At 36.6% G+C, this 21,756-nt stretch overlaps 1 protein-coding gene and 1 pseudogene across 5 annotated transcripts in view; one reads left to right on the top strand and one right to left on the bottom strand.

Moving 5' to 3' along the window:
* Nucleotides 1-21,756, top strand: part of ANKHD1 (ankyrin repeat and KH domain containing 1) — a 133,167-nt gene that overhangs the window by 26,892 nt on the left and 84,519 nt on the right. For all 5 annotated transcript variants that reach the window (XM_058734551.1, XM_058734556.1, XM_058734548.1 and 2 more), the window contains exons 2-7: nucleotides 2,275-2,428; nucleotides 8,926-9,082; nucleotides 10,455-10,602; nucleotides 11,329-11,476; nucleotides 13,305-13,538; nucleotides 16,126-16,220. In XM_058734551.1, the coding sequence (XP_058590534.1) occupies nucleotides 2,275-2,428; nucleotides 8,926-9,082; nucleotides 10,455-10,602; nucleotides 11,329-11,476; nucleotides 13,305-13,538; nucleotides 16,126-16,220 (936 nt within the window). The remainder of the gene's footprint in view (nucleotides 1-2,274; nucleotides 2,429-8,925; nucleotides 9,083-10,454; nucleotides 10,603-11,328; nucleotides 11,477-13,304; nucleotides 13,539-16,125; nucleotides 16,221-21,756) is intronic.
* LOC131514552 (large ribosomal subunit protein eL8-like) lies at nucleotides 16,564-17,615 on the bottom strand (annotated as a pseudogene).

Genomic DNA, 21,756 nt, shown 5'->3' with positions numbered 1-21,756 from the left:
TGCTTCATATAAAACAGGACTTGAGTAAATACTGTTTACTCATTGGGGAAATGAATGGGAGAGAATAGAAAATCCTTAACTTGGATTTTTAAAATGTTACATGGTACCTATAATCTCTGTTTGTCTTCATAATATGTGTAATACCATATTAGACCAATGCTTTTTATAAAATAGAAACGTTAACTTCTCAGTACCATTTGTAATAAAAAAATTCTAGAATTTGGAATGATGGTTTTTCTGTTCTCATAACTGGTAAGTTCCTAATAATACCTAATAATTTCTTGGGCCCGTGAGAAGATTTTTATTGTACACACAGTTATCTTTTAATATAATTTAACAACTGGTAGGCTGCATTTATCTTTTGGCATGGATTTAGAATGGCATCTTTGTCTGTAATTACATATTAAAGAAGCTGTGTTACAGGATAGTAATGTGGCTCCATGTTATTAGATCTGAAGTTTATTTTGTAAAATTTTAGTACTTCACTGGATAATAAAATGTAACCAAATTGTTTTCACTTTACACTCTTTCTTAGGATGTTTTTTGGTGTCCATTATGAAACTAATGACAACAGCCAAATATGCCAAATAATGTAGTCCAAGTACTGTGGTCCTGTCTGGTGGCCTTGTCTAGTAGTTAAGAGCACAGATTGTGTAGCTATGTGGCTTGGGTTTGAAACCTGTCCTTGTCTTTGTCATTTATTAGCTATGTGACCGTGGAGAAGTACTTAACCTTTCTGTTCCTATTTTTCTATCTGTCTACAAATATGTTAACCTCCCTGGTTATACATATTTACATATTGCAGATGTATCTAGGTATATAAGTATATATTCGTTGTATACATGAGTAGTCATGTTCATGTTTACAATCATATACGTATATTTTTAGCAAAGATCGTACTGTTTTGAATTTTGTGATTTTCATTTAACTTTATAAATGCTTTCTCATGTAACTAAATTATGCTTTAAAAACATTGTTTTTAATGACTGCATGGTAGTCTATGCTGTGAATGTACAAAATATATTTACCAAATTCCCCGTTGTAGTTTTTTTTCCTCTCATTTTTGGAATTTGAATTACTGTGCAGTGACTGCCCCTGCATATTTTTGTCTGGCTTTCAGATACTTAAAAAAACTTTTTTTTTAAGTTTTACTTATTTAAGTAATCTCTACACCCAGTGTGGGGCTCTAATTCACGACCCCCAGATCAAGAGCCACATGCTCTTCCAACTGAGTCTGCCAGGTGCCCTGTGGTTTTCAGATACTTATTAAAGGATAGATTCCTGAAAATGGAATTACTGAATCAAAGGGCATGAGCCTTTTAAAGCATTTTGGTACACATTTCCAAATTGCTTCCCAGAAAGATTGTACATATGTTACTTGTTGAGAAAATTAATTTAGAATTAACTTGTTTTGAAATTAGAAGGTTACATGTTTATTTTCATCAGTTGCTTTTGCTTATACCATTCGTTCATTTCAGCGATTATGTATTCAATACCTACTTTATATGATGTATTCTTAGGCCAGAGGATACAGCAGTGAACAAACAGGTATGTTTCCTAACCTCATTTAACTTTCTTGTCTGTAGGGCTCTAGATATTTGGCAGTGTTTTAAATACTATTTTCTTTTAAGAATCAGAAATTAATAAATTGATTAGAAGAGAGGAAAAAATGTGCCTTAATGACCTATCCATGCTATCTAGTCTTTTTTACTATCTAGTCCAATTTTCATCTTCCCAGGGGCTACGTACTTGTTTCATTTAAAAACAAAAAACGGGGGTGCCTGGGTGGCTCAGTCGGTTTAAGTGCCTGACTTCGGCTCAGGTCATGATCTTGTGGTCTATGGGTTTGAGCCCCGCGTCGGGCTCTGTGCTGGCAGCTCGGAGCCTAGAGCCTGCTTCGGATTCTGTGTCTCCCTCTCTATTTGCCCCTCCCCTGCTCACTTGCTGTCTCTCTCTTTCTCTCAAAAATAAATAAACATTAAAAAAAATTTTTTTTAAACAAAAAGAAACCAAACTCTGTGCTAGGCACAGAAGATGAAATGCTCTTCAGGAAACTTGAATCTGGTGTATCTGAATTAGACTATAGTCATGTCTGAAGATAAGCAGATAGGCAGGACGCTCCCTCAAAGACCCTTCCCACAGCCTCATGTTTCTACGGTAATTTATCTGCTTATACTTAAATTCTAAATCAGAAATCATATTACTTTAAATTATAGTTATTCTGACAATATGGAGATTAGTGTCATAGATACTGCATTTTTAACTCATAAACAGGTTGAATCGTTTATTTTGGACCAAGAAGATCTGGATAACCCAGTACTTAAAACAACATCAGAGATATTCTTATCAAGTACTGCAGAAGGAGCAGACTTACGCACTGTGGATCCAGAGACACAGGCACGATTAGAAGCATTGCTGGAAGCAGCAGGTAATTTATTTCTTGTTTTGTTATTTTCATCTCTTTAAAAGTCTAGATCTCTGTACAAAGCTGTGCAAGATTGCCCCCAAATTATATAACATTATATGAGATTTGAACTCTTAGTATGTGTTATGTTTTTTATTGTTCATGTTTTAAATTTAAAAAATTCTTGGTTGAAAGTTTTTAGAGAATGATTTCTGGGCTCAACACTATTTTTAAAGGTCTTAGATAATCAGATACTTATCAATGAAAACTTATCTATTTCCAATTACATTATAAATGTGTGAGATAAATTTGGTTCCGTAAGTTATGAATCTTTGATCTGAACTGATTTAAGGGTATTCTGCCTGTGATTTCTTACTCATTTTAGTCTAGGGATAACTTAATTATTATAAGTTGCTAGTTTTTTAATGTTTATTTATTTTTGAGGGAGAGAACGCTCTTGCACATGCGCTTGTGTGCAGGAGGGGCAGAGAGAGAGGGAGACAGGATCTGAAGCGGGCTCTGTTCTGCACTGACAGCAGAGAGCCCAGTGCAGGGCTTGAACTCACAGACCATACCGTGAGATCATGACCTAAGCCAAAGTCAGATGCTTAACCAACTGACTCAGCCAGGTGCCCCTATGAGTGGCTATTTTTTAAAAAAAGATGTTTATTTATTTTGAGAGAAAGAAAGAGAGAGGGTATGCATGCATGTGAGCAGGAGAGGGGCAGGGAGAGAGGTAGAGCTGCGAGTGCAGAGCCTGATGCAGGACTGAATCATACAAACTGTGAGACCATGACCTGAGCTGAAATCGAGAGTTTGACACCTAACTGAGCCACCCAGGTGCCTCCTAAGTTGCTATTTTTTATTGTATTATTTTATTTTATTTATTATTTTATTACTGTTGTTTATATTGAACACCCTGTTTATTATTTGCTGTACCAAGTCTCCATTCCACTATAAAGAAAGGCTTTTTATCAGCTAAAATTGTTTTAAGAAGGAAGTTAACTTTTTAAAATCTTTTATGTTGTTTTTTTTATATTGCTTTTGAGATATGTTCACTTTGTATGACACTCCTTTTAGTTACTTATTTAGCATAAATATATGTGTATGTTAAATACATGTAAGAATTTAATCTAGAGGAATGTATAGGTTATTTTTTAAAATAGTGCCTAAAAAATAAATTAAAAAATAGTGCCTAAAAACTTGTTAGAGTGCCATATATACTTTAAACCATGTTAAAGCTATTAAACTTCAGAAAATTCAAAATAAAAAAGTTTTAAAGTATAGAAATTTGATTCAGTTACTGAGTACTCTAATAAGCATAATATTAAAGATTCAGAAAAATCACAGCAGCTTTTTAGCACATTTCATATTGACTGAGCAATACAGCATCAATTTGATCAAATAATGACAAGGACAAGAGCTAAAATAAATTGAACATTTTTTGGTAAAGTTTATTCATTTATTCTGAGGGGCACCTCGGTGGCTCAGTTAAGTGTGACTTCAGCTCAGGTCATGATCCCACGGTTCGTGGGTTTGAGCCCCGCGTCGGGCTCTGTGCTGACAGCTCAGAGCCTGGAACCTGCTTCAGATTCTGTGTCTCCCTCTCTTTCTGCCTGTCTCCTGCACACGCTCTGTCTCTCTGTCTCAAACTTATTTATTTTGAGAGAGGGAGTGGGAGAGAGTGGGAGTTGAGCCGAGGGAGAAGAAGAGAGAGAGAATCCGAAGCAGACTACATGCTCAGTGTGGAGTATGATGCTGGGCTCAATCTCATGACTGTGAGATCACTACCTGAGCCACCCAGGTACCCCAAATTGAGCATTTTTCTATTATTCTTGGAAAGACAGATGTTATGTTAAAAATGAGCTTACTTGATATCATCTTGTTATTCCTTTAATTCTGTCCTGTTATGGAAAAGCACAGGTACAATTTGTAGCCCATTGACTTTTAGTCTACCTACTGTATCTTTTTGGAACTGATAGAAACTTAAAATTAAATTGAACAAAATAAGACTGTTTAAATTAGGGCAGAACTAGTAATAAAAAAAAAAGGTATAAAGATCACATCACATTGATAATGACATTGAATGTCCTTCCCTTCTAGTCTGGATTTCCTGTAAATCTCCTACTTGTGATTTAGGGATATACTGTATAAGATTCCTGAAATGGGAGTGCCATGACCACACTCTAATTTTTTTGTTTGTTTGTTTGTTTGCTTTGCTTTGGAATCTTACATTCTTTTGCTTAGAGCAGAGAGAAACTTGGAGAAAAGTCTTCTCTGTTTTCCTTTTCTTAGAAAAGGTTTAGGCTTTGTTTTCTGGTGGTAGCATATCTTTACTCTCTGGTTTAGGCTGACACTTCACTCATGTTGAGCGTACTATTCCTTAATTCCTAACTAAGGGCTTTAAACTAATTTCTCCTTTTTTCTGGCACCTCATGATTCTTATTCAGGGCTGTTTTCTGGTACATTAAGCACTTTTCTTTCCCTGTTTTCTCTTAATTCATAGAAGTCTAGAAAAAGCAGCGAGATACCTTAGAATTGCCTGTTTTTCATACATATATTGATAGAAAGAACATAAACCTTGAAAGTAATGATTATCTGCCTTTCAGGAGGTGTTAAAAACTATTGAATTTAAAAATTTTGCATATTTTGACAATTTAAACTCCATACACAGTTAGATATGTCTTTGGTGGTCCAAAGAAGTTGTCAAATGTATTTTAAAATGATGTGCTTCTTTCTAAGAACTGTGCAAGTCAACTGTTTAATGAATATTTTCTTTTTGTCCTAGAGCATTTTCATTTGCTTTTTGGACATTGTTTTCAGGAATTTTTAGACTCTGTGGTTTTTTGTTTTTGCTTTTAAGTAGTCTCTTCACCCAATGTAGGGCTCAAACTCATGACCCTAAGATGAAGAGTCACATGCTCCACCAACTAAGCCAGCCAGGTGCTCCTAGATTCTGTGTTTCTAATTGTGAGAATATACTAGGCATTACTAGGCTTATTAAGGAAAATAGGATTTTTGACACTATTTTAACTGAAAAAATGAAATGGAAAATATTTTTTCTTTAAGATTCTTTGATATTCTTAGAGAAAATGAAGAATCTTAAAGCTATTTCAAGAATTTTATTTATTTATTTATTTTTGTTGTTATTTTTAATTTTTTGAGAGGGAAAGAGCATGAGCAGGGGAGGTGCAGAGGGAGGGAAAGAGAAGGAGATAGAGAATCCCAAACAGGTTCCACACTGTCAGAGCAGAGCCTAACACGGGGCTCAAACTCAGGAACCGTGAGATCATAACCTGAGCTGAAATCAAGACTTGGATGCTCAACCGACTGAGCCATCCAGGCACCTCTATTTTTAATTTTTTTTAAGATTTTATTTTTGAGTAATCTCCGCATGCAGTTTGGGGCTCAAACTCAACGCTGATACCCAGTCACATGCTGTACTGACTCAGCCAGTCAGGTGCCCCACAAGAATAATTTTTAAAAATTATGTTCTTCTAAATTATAAATATAATACGATCAAAGGTAGGTAAAGCAATATGAAATGTATTAAGTAGATAATAAAACCTTCCTATTGTTAAGGTTTACATATACTTCCAGGCTTTTTCCTGTGTAGCTTTATAAATGCATGTATATATTTAAACACACATAATTTTTAAAACAATGAAGTAAGCGTCACGTTACACAAAATGTATTGTAACTCCCTTTTTTTCACTTAATTTATTGTGGGCATCCTTGTATAACATGGTATGTCTCTTTCTCCTTGTTTTGTTTTGTTTTTAATCATTTTGGGAAAGAGTGGGAGAGAGGGAGAGGGAGAGAGAGAGAATCCTAAGCAGGGTGTCAGTGCAGAGCCCATCGCAGGGCTCGATCTCATGAATTGGGAGATCATGACCTGAGCCCAAATCAAGAGTCAGATGCTTAACCGACTAAGCTACCCAGGTGCCCCACTTTCTCCTTCTTTTAAAGGGTAAGATAATATTCTCTTGCTTAGATGTATCATGATTTATTTTACAGTTCCTTATCGAGGGATATTTAGGTTATTTCCTCTTTTCCCATATTACAAATAATGATGTAGTTGATATTCATTTATAATTTTTCTTATTTGTGCAAGTATCTTTATAGGACAAATTATTAGAAAGTGGTATCACTGTGTCAAAGAATGTTTACACTTAAAGTTTTGCATTTAAAAAATTATATATATATAAAAAGAAAGGGGCGCTTTGGTGGCATAGTTGGTTAAATGTCTAGGTTAAATGTCTGACTCTTGACACTTGATATCACAGTTTGCGAGTTTGAGCACCACATCAGTCCCTGCTCTGATGGTGTACAGCCTGCTTGGGATTCTGTCTCTCCTCTGTGCCCCTCCCCTGCTTATGCTTTCTCTTTCTCTCTCTCAAGATGAATAAATAAACATTAAAATTTTTTTTGAATTTTGATAACTTGTCAAATTTGCTCCCACCCTGCCAACTTGTACCAGTATACATTCCTATTAAGTTTTAGAGGGCCTTACACTTCAGTCATTTTTATTGTCAATTTCAAAGTTTATGTTCATTTAATATTGGCAAGTTCCTTGGTAGCTCTTTATAAATGATAATATAAGTTTATTGGATGCTAATTTTTCCAGTTTTTATTTTGCCTTAACTTTATGGTGTGCTTAATTATATAGAAATTTTTACTGAAATTAAAAATGTTTAGGGGCGCCTGGGTGGCGCAGTCGGTTAAGCGTCCGACTTCAGCCAGGTCACGATCTCGCGGTCCGTGAGTTCGAGCCCCGCGTCAGGCTCTGGGCTGATGGCTCGGAGCCTGGAGCCTGTTTCCGATTCTGTGTCTCCCTCTCTCTCTGCCCCTCCCCCGTTCATGCTCTGTCTCTCTCTGTCCCAAAAATTAAAAAAAAAAAAAGAAAAAAGAAAAAAAAATGTTTAATATCACATGTATTAATCTTTTATTTCATGGTTTTGGGGATTTGGTCTCATGCATAGAAAAGCCTCCTCTACATCAGCATTAGAAAATACCACATAGTATAGTAGTGCCTTTCAGTCTTTATTTTATACATTTAGATCTTCAGTCTACTTGGTATTTATTTTTGGGAATGGGGTGAATTAGAGATCCGTCTTAATTTTCAAATGATAATCACTTTCTGAACAGTGTTTTTGAAATAAGCCCTCCCATCTCCTTTAATTTGAAATGTCAATTTACAAATGATCTAGGGCTTTTTTCTTTTTTAAGTTTATTTATTTTGAGAGAGAGAGAGCATGCACATGCATGCATGTGGAGAAGGGGCAGAGAGAGAGGGAATGAGAGAGAATCCTAAGCAGGCTCCCACACTGTCAGCACAGAACCCAACGTGGGGCTCAAACTCACAAACTGAGATCATTACCTGAGCTGAAATCAAGAGTCGAACGCTCAACCGACTGAGCCACGTAGACACCTCATCTCTTGTATATCCTTGATATAATTATCTGTTTCTGTGCAGATAACATACTGTTATAATTTTCTTTCTTTTTTGAAATTTTTTTAACGTTTATTCATTATTGAGAGACAGAGCATGAGTATGGGAGGGGCAGAGAGAGGAGGAGACACAGAATCTGAAACAGGCTCCGGGCTCTGAGCTGTTACCACAGAGCCTGATGTGGGACTCGAGCTCACAAACCACGAGATCATGACCTTAGCTGAAGTCGGACGCTCAACCGACTGAGCCACCCAGATGCCCCTCATGCTGTTATAATTTTCATGGCATCCTAATACATTTTATATCTTATTGGGAAAATTTTCCCTTCTTTCTTTCCTTGTTGTTGTTCTCCAAAACTTCATTAACTATTTTTCTCTCATTTTCAGCAGTGATCAGGCAATGATATTATCATCAAAATTTTCTATTACAGCAGTATCTGATTCCTCACTGAATCTAGACAAAAAGATTTATTGGCAAGTTAGACACCTAATAGCCCCACTAGACTGTGAGCTCCATAAGGACGGGAACTATGCCTTATCCCTTTTTGTCTTCCCAATGTCTGCAAATCACAAGAACATAATAAATATAAGAATGAACTTATTTCAATTTATACTGTTATCCTAGAAGATGGTTCTAGGTGGCTATTCCACCAAAGGGAAAAACTGTTGGGTTGTTTGTTATAATAGTACAGAATATTCCCTTTATTACTACTGAAAAGATTATAGATAAATATGATCTTATACTAGAGATCTTACAGTATGACTATATATTTTGAAAGAACTTTCATTTTCCTCAATGAGCCTCACGTTAAGTTACATTTGGAATTAGGTAGGGAACAAATTAGTATGATGTGCATTGCAAAGATGGAAAGACTAAAGCAGGTGGTTATGTGATGGCCTTTTGACATTAGTGGCAAAATTGATATCAACCTTATGTTCTGAATGTCAGCCTTACCTATGGAGACTCTGCTGGTTTTGCCCTACATAGTAGTGTTTAGAAATGTAATTACAACTTGCACATTATGTTTTTTCTTCCCCTGTGCTGCCCGATTCATTGACGCATGCTGAAGGAATTGGCAAATTGTCAACTGCTGATGGTAAAGCTTTTGCAGACCCTGAGGTACTCCGGAGACTGACATCCTCAGTAAGTTGTGCACTAGATGAAGCTGCTGCTGCACTGACCCGAATGAGAGCAGAAAACAGCCACAATGCAGGACAAGTAGACACGTATGTGTATAATGAATTCTTCTGGATATTAGACATTTTCTGGAGTGGACTTTGGGGAAGTAACAAATTTTGGTCGAGTATGTCTTTTGGAGGGAATTATAAACTTTAGCTAAGTGGCTATTAGAATGGCTATTAATATTTTAAGTATGTATATATGGTGTTATATATATATATATATATATATATATATATATGGATATAAAAATAGATATTATATTTTTATTCTTGCATTCTACTCATATTCATTGACCATTCTTGTGGAATGAAAATACCACAAGTGAGAAATCCAAAGTGAATAAAGATCTGATTTCTATTTCTAAGGCAGTTACTTACTCTAATGATTATCCTAGTACACTCTAAACTGACTGCTTAAGTAATAATAAATGAAATAGGTTGCTCTAATCCAAGTGCTTGCTACTCAAATATGATTCATAAGTAGCAATAGCAGCAAGAAGTGCCTTAGATCTCATTAGAAATGCAGAATTCCAGACCTCACCTCAGAGCTACTAAATCAGAATATGTATTTTAACAAGAAAAATGGGTGATTCATGTGCATATTAAAGTTTGAGATTTATCAATTTTTTTTTTAATGGTTATTCATTTTTGAGAGAGAGAGAGACAGACACACAGACAGACAGACAGTGTGAGCAGGAGAGGGGCAGAGAGAGAGAGGGGGACACAGAATTGGAAGCAGGCTCCAGGCTCTGAGCTGTCAGCACAGAGCTTAATGCGGGGCTCAAACCCACAAACCATGAGACCATGACCTGAGCCAAAGTTGGACGCTTAACCAACCGAGCCACCCAGGCACTCCTCTTTTTTTTTTTTTTTTTTAAAAGTTTTGGGGTTTTTTTGTTGTTGTTGTTTTAAGTAACCTCTACACCCAACATAGGGCTTGAACTCAAAATCCTGAGATTAAGAGTTGCATGCTCTACTGACTGAGCCAGCCAGGCTCCCTGATTTTGTTAAACATTCTGTAGTAAAATTTTTACATAGATTGAACCTTCTGTTACCAAACAAAATTTTAAACCATGGAATTATATCCCGAATGTCTTTGCGGATTATTGCATTGGTAGAGTTTAAAAACTTGTACATGTACTTTATTTAAAATTTAATATGACAATATGTTAGAACATTTCACAAAATAAAAATGACAGCTGTTTTCATATTCACTTATTGCCTTTCTGGCTTGGTTGGCCTACATGAATAATTAGTATTGCAAACAAGATGCTCAGCACACAAAATGTTCATGCAATTTTTTTTCCTTACTGTATCAACATTTTTCTATGTATGACTCTTTGTATTTAATGTAATTTATTTTGAGAGGGTTCTGAGTCTTTCTGTGTTGGCTAATTGTTGATGGTTTTGTTTTCAGTCGTAGTCTGGCAGAAGCTTGTTCAGATGGGGATGTGAATGCTGTTCGTAAATTGCTAGATGAAGGCAGAAGTGTAAATGAACATACAGAAGAAGGAGAAAGTCTGCTGTGTTTGGCTTGTTCAGCAGGGTATTATGAATTAGCACAAGTAAGCAGAAATTATCTTTGAGTGATTGAAATTGTGGAAGGATTTTGATTTTTGTTATCACTAATAAAATAAATTATAGTTACAGGGCAAGTTCTTTCCTTTCAGGCAGTGGGTAAAATAGAAACTCGTACATAATTAATTTTGTTGCCTACACACGCAATTGGGCATGGTCCATTTTTCTGCTCAAAAATTTTTCTACTCAGAACTGTTCCTAATGAATAAGAAGCACATAGAAATAATAGTAATATTTTAAAACTCATCCTTAGAAATAATACACAGCTATAATGGAAAGTAGTGATTTATTTTCATTTCATCCAGATTACCTCACTTCTTATAGTTTTTTTATGTCTGTTTTAGCAGTATTGGGAAATACCCATGTGTTTACCAGATAGTTTCTGTTTGGGGAGTATAGTTTTGCTGTTCTCTTGCTAGATAACCCCAAGCATAACACAAATTCTTTGAAAAGAGCAGTTAACATTTTATCATGGGTTGGCTAATGTGATTACCTACATTACCTAAAGATTAATATGTAATGGAGTTGTAAAAAATAACATCTAACTTAGTGTTTTAAGTGGTGAGCACTGGCATATTTTCCCAAAAGGTGGTTATTTTTTTATTTTTCTTCACCCCCACTCTAAAAGAATATCTTTCCAGATTCAGTATATTCTCTAGAAGTACTATTAATAGTAAGAATTGACATTCCCTCTGTGTGTATGTGTTTTAAAGGTATTGCTTGCTATGCATGCTAATGTTGAAGATCGAGGGAATAAAGGAGATATAACTCCCCTAATGGCAGCATCCAGTGGAGGTTACTTAGATATCGTGAAATTATTACTTCTTCATGATGCAGATGTCAACTCCCAGTCAGCAACAGGTAAGTAGAAAGTGATGTGTAAATCTGAGGAAAGGAAATTGATATATTTAATTGTAACCTGAGAGATAAAAATTTGATTTTTACATCTGCGCAACAGTAGTGAACCTACAGAAAAATCTTAGCCATTGTTCAGGATCTCTGAGTAAAATATAAATTAATTTGATATCAAAAGACTGAGATTGTGTTTGCCTAAGAGAGACAGTTTTTCTGTTGGGGACACTTTCTTTTTTGCCATAATGATATGTAACATATAAAGAGGCAAAATTAGGAACTGTATATCTTATAATTCTTTATCTCATTTAAATCCAACTCTCTTGTCTTTAGATTATAAATTAACCTGAGATTATTTACCCTGTGGTAAATAATTTTCATGTCAGGCATACCGAATGCATTTACTATTAAGATATTCTTGTGGCAGAATGAAAGTTATTACAGTAAGGGCTGTTCTTTTAGTTATTTGTCTTTCCCAGACACACAGACTGGAGGAGCCTTGGTCATGTGTCTTGAGTTATAAGTACAGTTTTAGTAGTAGGATTCCTTGGATTTAGTGAGGCAACAACATAATTTTTAAAAATTTGCATAATGAAATCATATCAGTGTTTCATACCATTAAGTGAATATTAAATGTAGCCTTATTTTTTTTAAATGATTTTTTAAAGTGAATTTATTTATTTTGAATGAGCGTGAGGGTACATGCAAGAGGGGAAGGGCAGAGAGAGAGGGAGAGAGAGAATCCCAAGCAGGCCCTGCACTAACAGTGAGGAGGAAGCCCCTAGGAAGTCTTGCTCATTTTAAAAATAAATTAGGCGACATGCCTGGGTGGCTCGGTGAGTCAAGCTTCTGACTCTTGGTTTCGGCTCAGGTCATAATCTCATGGTTCATGAGCTTGAGCCCCATCCCCGGCTCTGTGCTGACAGTATGGAGCCTGCTTGGGATTCTCTCTCTCCCTCTCTGTCTGCTCCTCCTCTGCTCATGTTCTCTTTTGCGTGCATGTGCTCTCTAAATAAACAAACTTCAAAAAAAATAATAAAATAAGCAAGACTTCCCAGAAGGATTTGTAGACCATTTTGCTGACCACTTTGTCTTAGTTGTAATAATAGTAATATGCTTAATGTGTAACATGGTTGAACAGTTGAATTCTGAACACATTGGATTCTTTAATGTTACTCTTCTTGCTGAATCTTTAAAACAGTCTTCTTTAGTCTCATACTGTTGGATAGTTAAACCACTTCTCTTACCCCCTCTAATAAATAAAAATCCTCAAAATAAAATCAGGAAAGAAAGAAGTGGCAAACCAAGGGATAATGACCTTGTAAAGAAATTTTTCTTTTGAAGGAGTTATGCTGAGGGGGGTTTATATCTTCCTACTTCATTAGCTTGTCCAGTGAGATTAAGTGTCACTTAAAAAAAATCCCCTTTTAGCATATTTTTATCTAAAATATTCTATGTATCATTCAAAATGATTCTTTTTTTCATTACAGTACAATTTAGGAATATTTAACATTTTCTTTCTATGTATATTCATGTCTTAATTTTCTTTTGCCTTTCCTTTATACATTTTATTCATAAGACAATTCATTGTTTTAGGTACATTTTCCATCTGACACATATCTTTAGCAGGAAGAGAAGTAAATTGACCTGTTTATAATAAATCTTTTAATTAGTAAGAAAATTAAGATTGCTACTTCTAACCAATAGAACAAAAAAACTTGAGATGATAGTTTTAGTGGTTTATGTAAAGGAATTGAAGAGGTAGAGCTCGAGCATGGCATAATTATAATTGTCTCCATTTTATCATAATTCTATATTTCTTTTTGGCTTCTGTTAGGAAATACTGCACTAACTTATGCCTGTGCTGGAGGATTTGTTGACATTGTGAAAGTGCTACTTAATGAAGGTGCAAATATAGAAGATCATAATGAAAATGGACATACCCCCTTGATGGAAGCAGCCAGTGCAGGTCATGTGGAAGTTGCAAGAGTTCTTCTGGATCATGGGGCAGGCATCAACACTCATTCTAATGAATTCAAAGAAAGTGCTCTTACCCTTGCATGCTACAAAGGTACTCTCTCTATATATGAATATTTATATATTTTTTTCATATCAACTTTGAATATTTAAATATTTGAATTTTGAGGGTTTTTTTTTAATGTGTATATATTTTGAGCAAGAGACAGAGAACAGAGAGCACGTGCATGTGCTTGTGCACAAGCTGGGGGAGGAGCAGAGAGAGAGAGAGAGAGAGAGAGACAAAGCAGGAGACACCCCACCCACCTCTAACAAAACGTATCCAGTCGTGGTGCCTGGCTGGAGCATGTGACTCGATCTTGGGTTTGTAAGTTCAAGTCCTCTGTAGGGTAGAGAGATTACTTAAAAATAAAATCTTTTCAGAGAGCTTTTATTCATTTTTTTTGAGAGAGCGAGCAAGTGGGGTAGGGGCAGAGGGAGAGGAAGGGAGAGAGAATCCCAAGCAGGCTCCACACTGTCAGCGCAGAACCCAATGTACGGCTCGATGTCACAAACCATGAGATCATGACCTAAGACGAAATCAAGAGTTGGACACTCAACTGTCTGAGCCACATAAGCGCCCTGAGGATTAAATATTTGAATTAATTTTGTATTACTTAGGTTTTCCTTGTGCTGTCAAATTATCTAGCTTCTAAGAGATTATATAGAAAGTCTATTTTAGTCTGTATCTCATAAAGTATAATTTAACAGTGTGTTTATTATTTTAATTTCTATTTATTCAGGTAGCTATGAAGTCAACGAAAACTTGTAGCATAAAACTTGAAGGTTTCTGTTATTTAATAACTTTTGTTTTATATGATTTTTCCAACTATTACTTCAAAAATAAAGCACACTCAGATAACAGTAAAAATAATAATCACAGTTGATATAGAAAACTTGAAAAACACAGAATAGGGTAAGGAAAGGAAATTTTACAGTGACATGTAATGTTACCCCCTAAAGATGAAGGCATGTAAACAGTATTTTAGTATATTTACTTCCAGTGTGTTTTTTAAGCATATATATATAAACATATGTATAATTTTTAAACTATACAACCAAACTTAACTGTTTTGTAGTGTGCTTATTTTATTTAGCAATATGTCATGAACATTTCCCATCTCAAGAAATATTTTTCTAACACAGCTTTTGGTGGTCACATAGTACTTCACTATTTCAGGAGTGGGTTAGGCTGCACATGTCATGAAACCTAAATTGAGAATTATTTGAACAAAAGAGAGGCTTTTTCTTTTTTACATAAATCAAGTCCAAGGGTAGGCTGTCTAGAGCTAGTTTAGCAGCAGTTCCACTGCTATCAAGATCTCAGAATTCTCTTTTTTCTGCTCTACCTTTCTAGTATGTGGTTTCTATCCTCAAAGTTACCTACACTCCAAAATGGTAGCTAGAGCCCCAGCAATCCATATTCTAGGAAGGATGAAAGGGTAAGGGCAAAATGGGGAGTGTCCTTCAATTTAGTAAGCTACCTTTAAGGAATCTTCATAGAAGTTCTGCCTTATAGCTACCACTTACATCACACTGGCTACACATAACAAGGGAAGCTGGGAAATGTAGTCTTTTAGTCAGGCATTTTGCCACTCAGATAAAATCAGAGTTCTACTATTAAGGAAGACTGAAAGAGTGGGTATTGGGTAGGGAACTCGTAGTCTTTGCAAATACTTCAGATGGATGCACCATAATGCCTATTGTTGGACACTTGAATTGTTCCCAGTTTTTCACTATTATTAAAAACACTGTAATAACATCCTTGTGTAGACATCTTTGCCTAATCTCTGATTATTTCCTTAGGATAAATTCCTGGAAGTGGAATTGCTGGGTCAAAGGGTATGGACATTTTTAAGGCTTTTGATACATATTGCCAAATTGCCTTCTAGAAAGGTTGAACCAATTTACACTCCCACCAGCAGTGTTTGAGAGTGCCCTTTATCCCACCCTACACCCTCACCAACACTGGGTATTATCATTCTTTTTAATATTTGCCATTTTGATAATAGAAATGGTGTCTCATTTTAATTTGCATTTGTTTAATAGGAAGGTTTAATTTTTTTTTTTCAGTTTAGTAATCATTTGCTTTTCTTTTTTAATAACCATTTCATGTCCTTCATCCATTTTTCTACTGGAGTGTTTGTCTTTTTCTTGCTGACTATTAAGGCTTTTTATATATTAAATGTATCCAGAGGGTTGAAATTATTTTGAAAGGATTATTCTATGCCTGTTCATTTCCACAGTGAGTTTATGGTCATTATGTTAATGCTGTTTTTATGAAAAATATGATGCAAACATACTTTACCTGGCATTTGATTTGATTTCAGTGTTTTGATTTGATAGTTTGATAAGTAGTTTATAATAGAATATATAATAGTATTATTGCTTTATTTAACTTGAATTATGTGCTTTGAACTAATTCAATCTTTAAAACCTAGATACCTTGACGAGAGCCTGCTTATTAGTTTGGATTGGCTTTGTAAAAGTGTCATTGCTTTATTGAATGAAAAATTAATTCTCTTATAAACTTTTGTATAGACACCTGAAAGAAAATGATTCCTCATTTTAATTCTTATGTATTAAATTAATACTCAGTTCCTTAGAAATACAATTTTAAAATTTGTGTTCTTTTCTTTAAGGCCATCTGGATATGGTTCGATTTCTACTTGACGCTGGTGCAGATCAAGAACACAAAACAGATGAGATGCACACTGCCTTAATGGAGGCTTGCATGGTAATTTTAAATTGCACTCACTTGAAACAACATTATTGAAAAACAATGTTTTGTTTAACCTTTGTTTTTGTTTTGTTTGTTTTGGAAGAGAACTTTTTTTAATGTTTATTTATTTTTGAGAGAGAGATAGAGTGTGAGTGGGTGAGGGGCAGAGAGCGAGGCAGACAGAGGATCTGAAGCGGGCTCGACGCCAACAGCAGAGAGCCCGATGTGGGGCTCAAACTCAGGAACTGTGAGATCAGGATCTGAGCTGAAGTAGGATGCTTAACCGACTGAGCCACCCAGGTACCCCAGAAGAGAACTTTTTATTACTTTTATCTACAGAAAATTCAACAGCATACACTTAGCCCAGTTTGGTGGACAGTTATTTAGCCTTTCCTTTTTCCAACTTGGCAATGCAAACCACTGACTTTGGACCCCGTACGTTGCTTCCCCAGTGATAGTGGATCTCATCATATCTGTCATTGTAATTGGTCCTGATAGCTTCCACCAGCTTAGGCAGAGCTTCTTTGTCTTCCAAGTTAAGCTGTGTGAAGTCAACAGTGGTACAGGTCTTTCCATGGGCCAGAAACCCCAATCTGGGCCTTCCCCTTGATAAAGCAGTAGGGAACCCCCATCTGAAGACACAGGACATCAATCAGCTCAGTGGAATCCACATCATGTGCAGTTACTACCAAGTGAACCTTCTTATTTTCTATTGAGGTGGTGATAGTATTAACCCCAGCTTGAAGGACGGGTGGCCTCTTAGCGGGGACATCCTCTTTCCCTGCAGCTTTCTTCTCAGACCAGGTCAACAGTCTCTCCTTCTTCTCTTGCTTTGTCTCTGTTCTGTATTTATGGGCCAGCTTAAGCAGTTGAGTAGCTGTTTGGTGGTATAGAGCCTGGGTGAACTGGTTAATTGCGGAAGGCACTTTTATTTTATTTTATTTTTATTTTTTGTGCGGAAGGCACTTTTAAAGTTTATTTATTATTTATTTTTAGAGAGTGTGCGTGCATGAGCAGGGGATAAGCAGAGAGAGGGGCAGAATCCCAAGCAGGCTTCATGCTCACAGTATGGAGCCTGATGCCGGGCTTGAACCCACAAACTCTGAGATCATGACCTGAGCCGAAACCAAGAGTTGGATGCTCAACCAAATGAGCCATCCAGGTGCCCTCGGGAGGCACTTTTAGATGTTTATAGAGTTTATAGCCCTTTGCCACTATAGGTGGGTGTAGTGGGGCCATTTGACAAAGCAGGTAAGGTTCCTTTTGGGCTGGATATCCTGTCTGATGCCAAAATTCTTGGACCTTTTCTCAGATGGAATTGACCACCTTCTTGGCCTCCTGCTTCTTCATTGCAGCAGGGGCCAGAGCCACCTTCCTACCTGTAACCTTCTTTCCTTTTGGCATCTTGGATGGCTGGAGGAGACTTGTTTAACTTTAATTGGAAATCTGTCAATGTAGGAAGCACTACAAAAGGCAGGCTTGGCTCTGTCATTTCCAACACACCGATAGACTTATTTTCTCCCCACCCCCCCCCCCTTTTGTGTGTGTGTGTGTGTGTGTGTGTTAAAAGACACATAACAGGGGCGCCTGGGTGGCTCAGTCGGTTGGGCGACCGACTTCAGCTCAGGTCATGATCTTGCATTCAGTGAGTTCGAGCCCTGCATTGGGCTCTGAGCTGACAGCTCAGAGCCTGGAGCCTGCTTCAGATTCTGTGTCTCCTTCTCTCTGCTCCTCCCCTGCTTGTGCTCTCTTTCTGTCTCTCAAAAATGAATAAACGTTAAAAAAATTAAAAAGACACATAACATAAAATTTACCATCTTAGCCATTTTTAAAAGATTTTATTAAAATAAATAAATATTTTAAAAAATAAAATAAAATAAAAAATAAATAAATAAATATTTTATTTTTAAGTAATCACTACACCCAACATGGGGCTCAAACTCACAACCCCAAAATCAAGAACTGCATTTCTAACAACTGAGCCAGCCAGCTGCCTCCCCCATAGTAGCCTTTTTGTTAAGTGTACAGTTCAGTGGTATTAAATACATTAATAATGTTATGTAACCATCACCAATGTCCATCTTCATAACTCTTTTCATCTTGTAAAACTGAAATCCTGGGGCGCCTGGGTGGCTCGGTTGGTTGGGCGTTTGACTTTGGCTTAGGTCATGATTTCACAGTCCGTGAGTTCGAGCCCCGCGTTGGGCTCTGTGCTGACGGCTTGGAGCCTGGAGTCTGTTTCGGATTCTGTGTCTCCCTCTTTCTCTGACCCTCCCCTGTTCATGCTGTCTGTCTCAAAAATAAATAAATGTTGGGGCGCCTGGGTGGCGCAGTCGGTTAAGCGTCCGACTTCAGCCAGGTCACGATCTCGCGGTCCGTGAGTTCGAGCCCCGCGTCAGGCTCTGGGCTGATGGCTCGGAGCCTGGAGCCTGTTTCTGATTCTGTGTCTCCCTCTCTCTCTGCCCCTCCCCCGTTCATGCTCTGTCTCTGTCTGTCCCAAAAATAAATAAAAAAACGTTGAAAAATAAATAAATAAATAAATAAATGTTAAAAAAAAAAGTTTAAAAAAAAAACGTGAAATCCTGTACTCATTCAATAACAATTTCCCATTCCCTGCTTTCCCTAGCCCCTTGCAATCACCATTCTATTTTTTGTCTATGATTTTGGCTACTCTAATTATCTTGCTGAAGACTAATCATACAGGGCACCTGGGTGGCTCAATTGGTTAAAGTGTCTGACTCTTGATTTTGGCTCACGTCATGATCTCAGGGTTGTGAGATTTAACCCTGCATCAGGCTCTGCATAGAGCACGGAGCCTGCTTAAGATTCTCTCTCCCTCTCTCTGCCCCTCTCCTGCTCTTTCTCTCTCTCTAAAATAAAAAATGAAAGAGTAATCATAAACGTAATTATAGTAAAACCTTGGTTTGTGAGTATAATTCATTCCAGAATCATGCTTATAATCCACAGCACTTGTATATCGAAGCAAATTTCCCTGTAAGAAATAAGGGAAACTCAGATGATTCGTTCCACAACTGAAAAATATTCACATAAAAATAATTGCAATACTGTAATATAATAAAAATATTAAATAAAATACAAAATATAAAGAAAGATAAACCAATTAACCTGCACTTCCCTTTGAAAACATTTCGTGGCTGGTGTGAGGGAGATGAGAGAGGAGGGTTATTGTGTAGGACGATTTTCACTATCACTAATGGAATCACTGCTATCTATTTGCTCAGTGGAATCTTTTTCTTTTCGTGCAACTTTAACAAGTAACCTACTCGATGACACTTGGTTTTGCCTCATTTTGAGGATTTCCTGGAAATGTGACTTTGCATTGTCATTAAACAGATTCATCGCTCACACTGCTACAGCCTTGTATGGGTGGTACTTTTCTACAAAATTTTGCAGTTTCCCACATTTTATACAGCTCCCTAATCTCATTTCAAGTGAGGGATTCCTCTGCTTTTTCTCCTCCTCTCCAGACGAGATGCAAATGTAGACTTATAAAATCTTGCATTCTCGGCCACTCATATACCTCATTTGTACTTCTTGATGATTTCCTTCTTAACTTCCACTGTAATCACCTCTTTATTCTTACCACCTTTGTTTTCAACCTGTTGCTGCATGGGGTCCATTTTATATGCTCCCATGGCTGTTGACTATAGTACAGTATTAATAAACTCTTGTCGTATGCTGTATTTAATGTAACTGGCAATAAGACAGCACAGGAAAGGGTCCATATCTATCTGCAGGCAGCCTGACCTGGAATGAAGCAAAGCATTCCTAAACTTCCTCTTGAATGGAAAAGCAAAGGACTGTCCATAGGTGCTTTGAAGTGACAAAAAATACACTTGTGCCAGTTGTGGGCACTTTCTTGTGTTCTGAAAAATCACTGTTTTCTGCCAAATACCGTGGCTTGAGCCCAAGCATCTGAGCATGAGAGATGATCACCCACAATCCAGCAGCAAGCAAGCGAGAAAGGGAGAGGGAGAACCATTGACTCAGTTTCATCATGTGATGTTCAGCATTACGTACCACTCATATTGCAAGACATCGCTCGCTTATCAAGTTAAAATTGATTAGAAATGTTTGCTTCTCTTGTGGAACCAACTCGCAGAACAAGTTACTCAAAATCCAAGGTTTTACTGTAATTAATTAATTTTAAAAAGAGGAATCTTACAGGATTTGTCTTTTTTTGACTGCCTTATTTCACTTGGCATATTTTTCTCAAGATTTATCCAATTGTAGCATGTGTCAGAATTTCCTTACTTTTTTAAGGTTGCATAATGTTTAATTTTATGTATATAACATATTTTGCTTATTCATTCATCCTATGGTGGACACTTGGGTTGCTTCCGTGCTTTAGTTACTGTGTATAATACTGCTTTGAACATACCTGTACAAGTATCTGATCAAGTCCCTGCTTTCAGTTCTTTTGGGTATATACGTAGGAGTGGTATTGCTTGATCATATGGTATTTCTGTTTTTAATTTTTTGAGGAATTACCACTTACTGTTTTCCACAGCGGTTTTACCAGTTTTATATTTCTACAGTGTACAGAGGTTCCAATTTCTCCATATTCTCACTAACACTTGTTATTTTCTGGGGTTTTTTTTGATAGCAGCCATCCTAATGGTTGTGAGGTGGTATCCCATTGTGGTTTTGATGTGCATTTCCCTAATGATTGTGATGTAGATCATCTTTTCATGTGCTTATTGGCCATTTGAGTATCTTCTTTGTTGAAATGTCTATTCAGATCCTTTTCCTGTTCTTGAATTAGGTTGGTTTTTTGTTTTTGAGTTTTAGAATTTCCTTATATATTTTGGATGTTAATCTCTTAAACCCATTATAAAATATACCCAAGTATTTTCTCCTATTCTGTTGGTTGCCTTTTTACTCTGTTGAATAGTTCCCTTTTATATAAAAGTTTTTATTATTTATTTATTTTAAAGTTTATTTATTTATTTATTTTGAGAGAGAGACAGCGGGGAAGGGGCAGAGAGGGGGAGAGAGAACCCCAATCACACTCTGCTGACAGTGCAGAGCCCGATGCAGGGCTCAATCCTAGGAACTGTGCGATCCTGACCTGAGCTGAAATGAAGAGTCAGACACTTAAATGACTGAGCCACCCAGATGCCCCTGTATGTAAAAGTTTTTAGTTTAATGAAATCCAATTTGTTTATTTTTTCTCTTGCTGCCTATGCCTTTCGTATTATATCCAAAAAATCTTTGCCAAATCCCATGTCATGAAGGTTTGTCCTATGTTTTCTTTTAAGAGTTTTATAGTTGTAGGTTTTTGATCCCTTTTGAGTTAATTTTTGTGTATGCTGTCAGGTAATGGTCCAGCTTCATTCTTTTGCATGTGGATGTATAGTTTTCCCAGCATCATTTGTTTAAAAAAAACCCGACCTTTCCTAATTGAATGGTCTTAACATCCTTGTCAAAAATCATTTGGCCATATATGCAAGGGTTTATTTCTGGACTCTTTCCTTTCTTCCTTTTGTCTAGGTGTCTGTCTTTATTCCCATACCAAATGTTGTATTTA

This window comes from Neofelis nebulosa, chromosome 1, assembly GCF_028018385.1.
Source record: "Neofelis nebulosa isolate mNeoNeb1 chromosome 1, mNeoNeb1.pri, whole genome shotgun sequence".
NCBI classification, from domain to species: domain Eukaryota; kingdom Metazoa; phylum Chordata; class Mammalia; order Carnivora; family Felidae; genus Neofelis; species Neofelis nebulosa.
The sequence above is the reverse complement of the archived record's forward strand: the minus strand, read 5'-3'. Positions and strand labels throughout refer to the sequence as shown.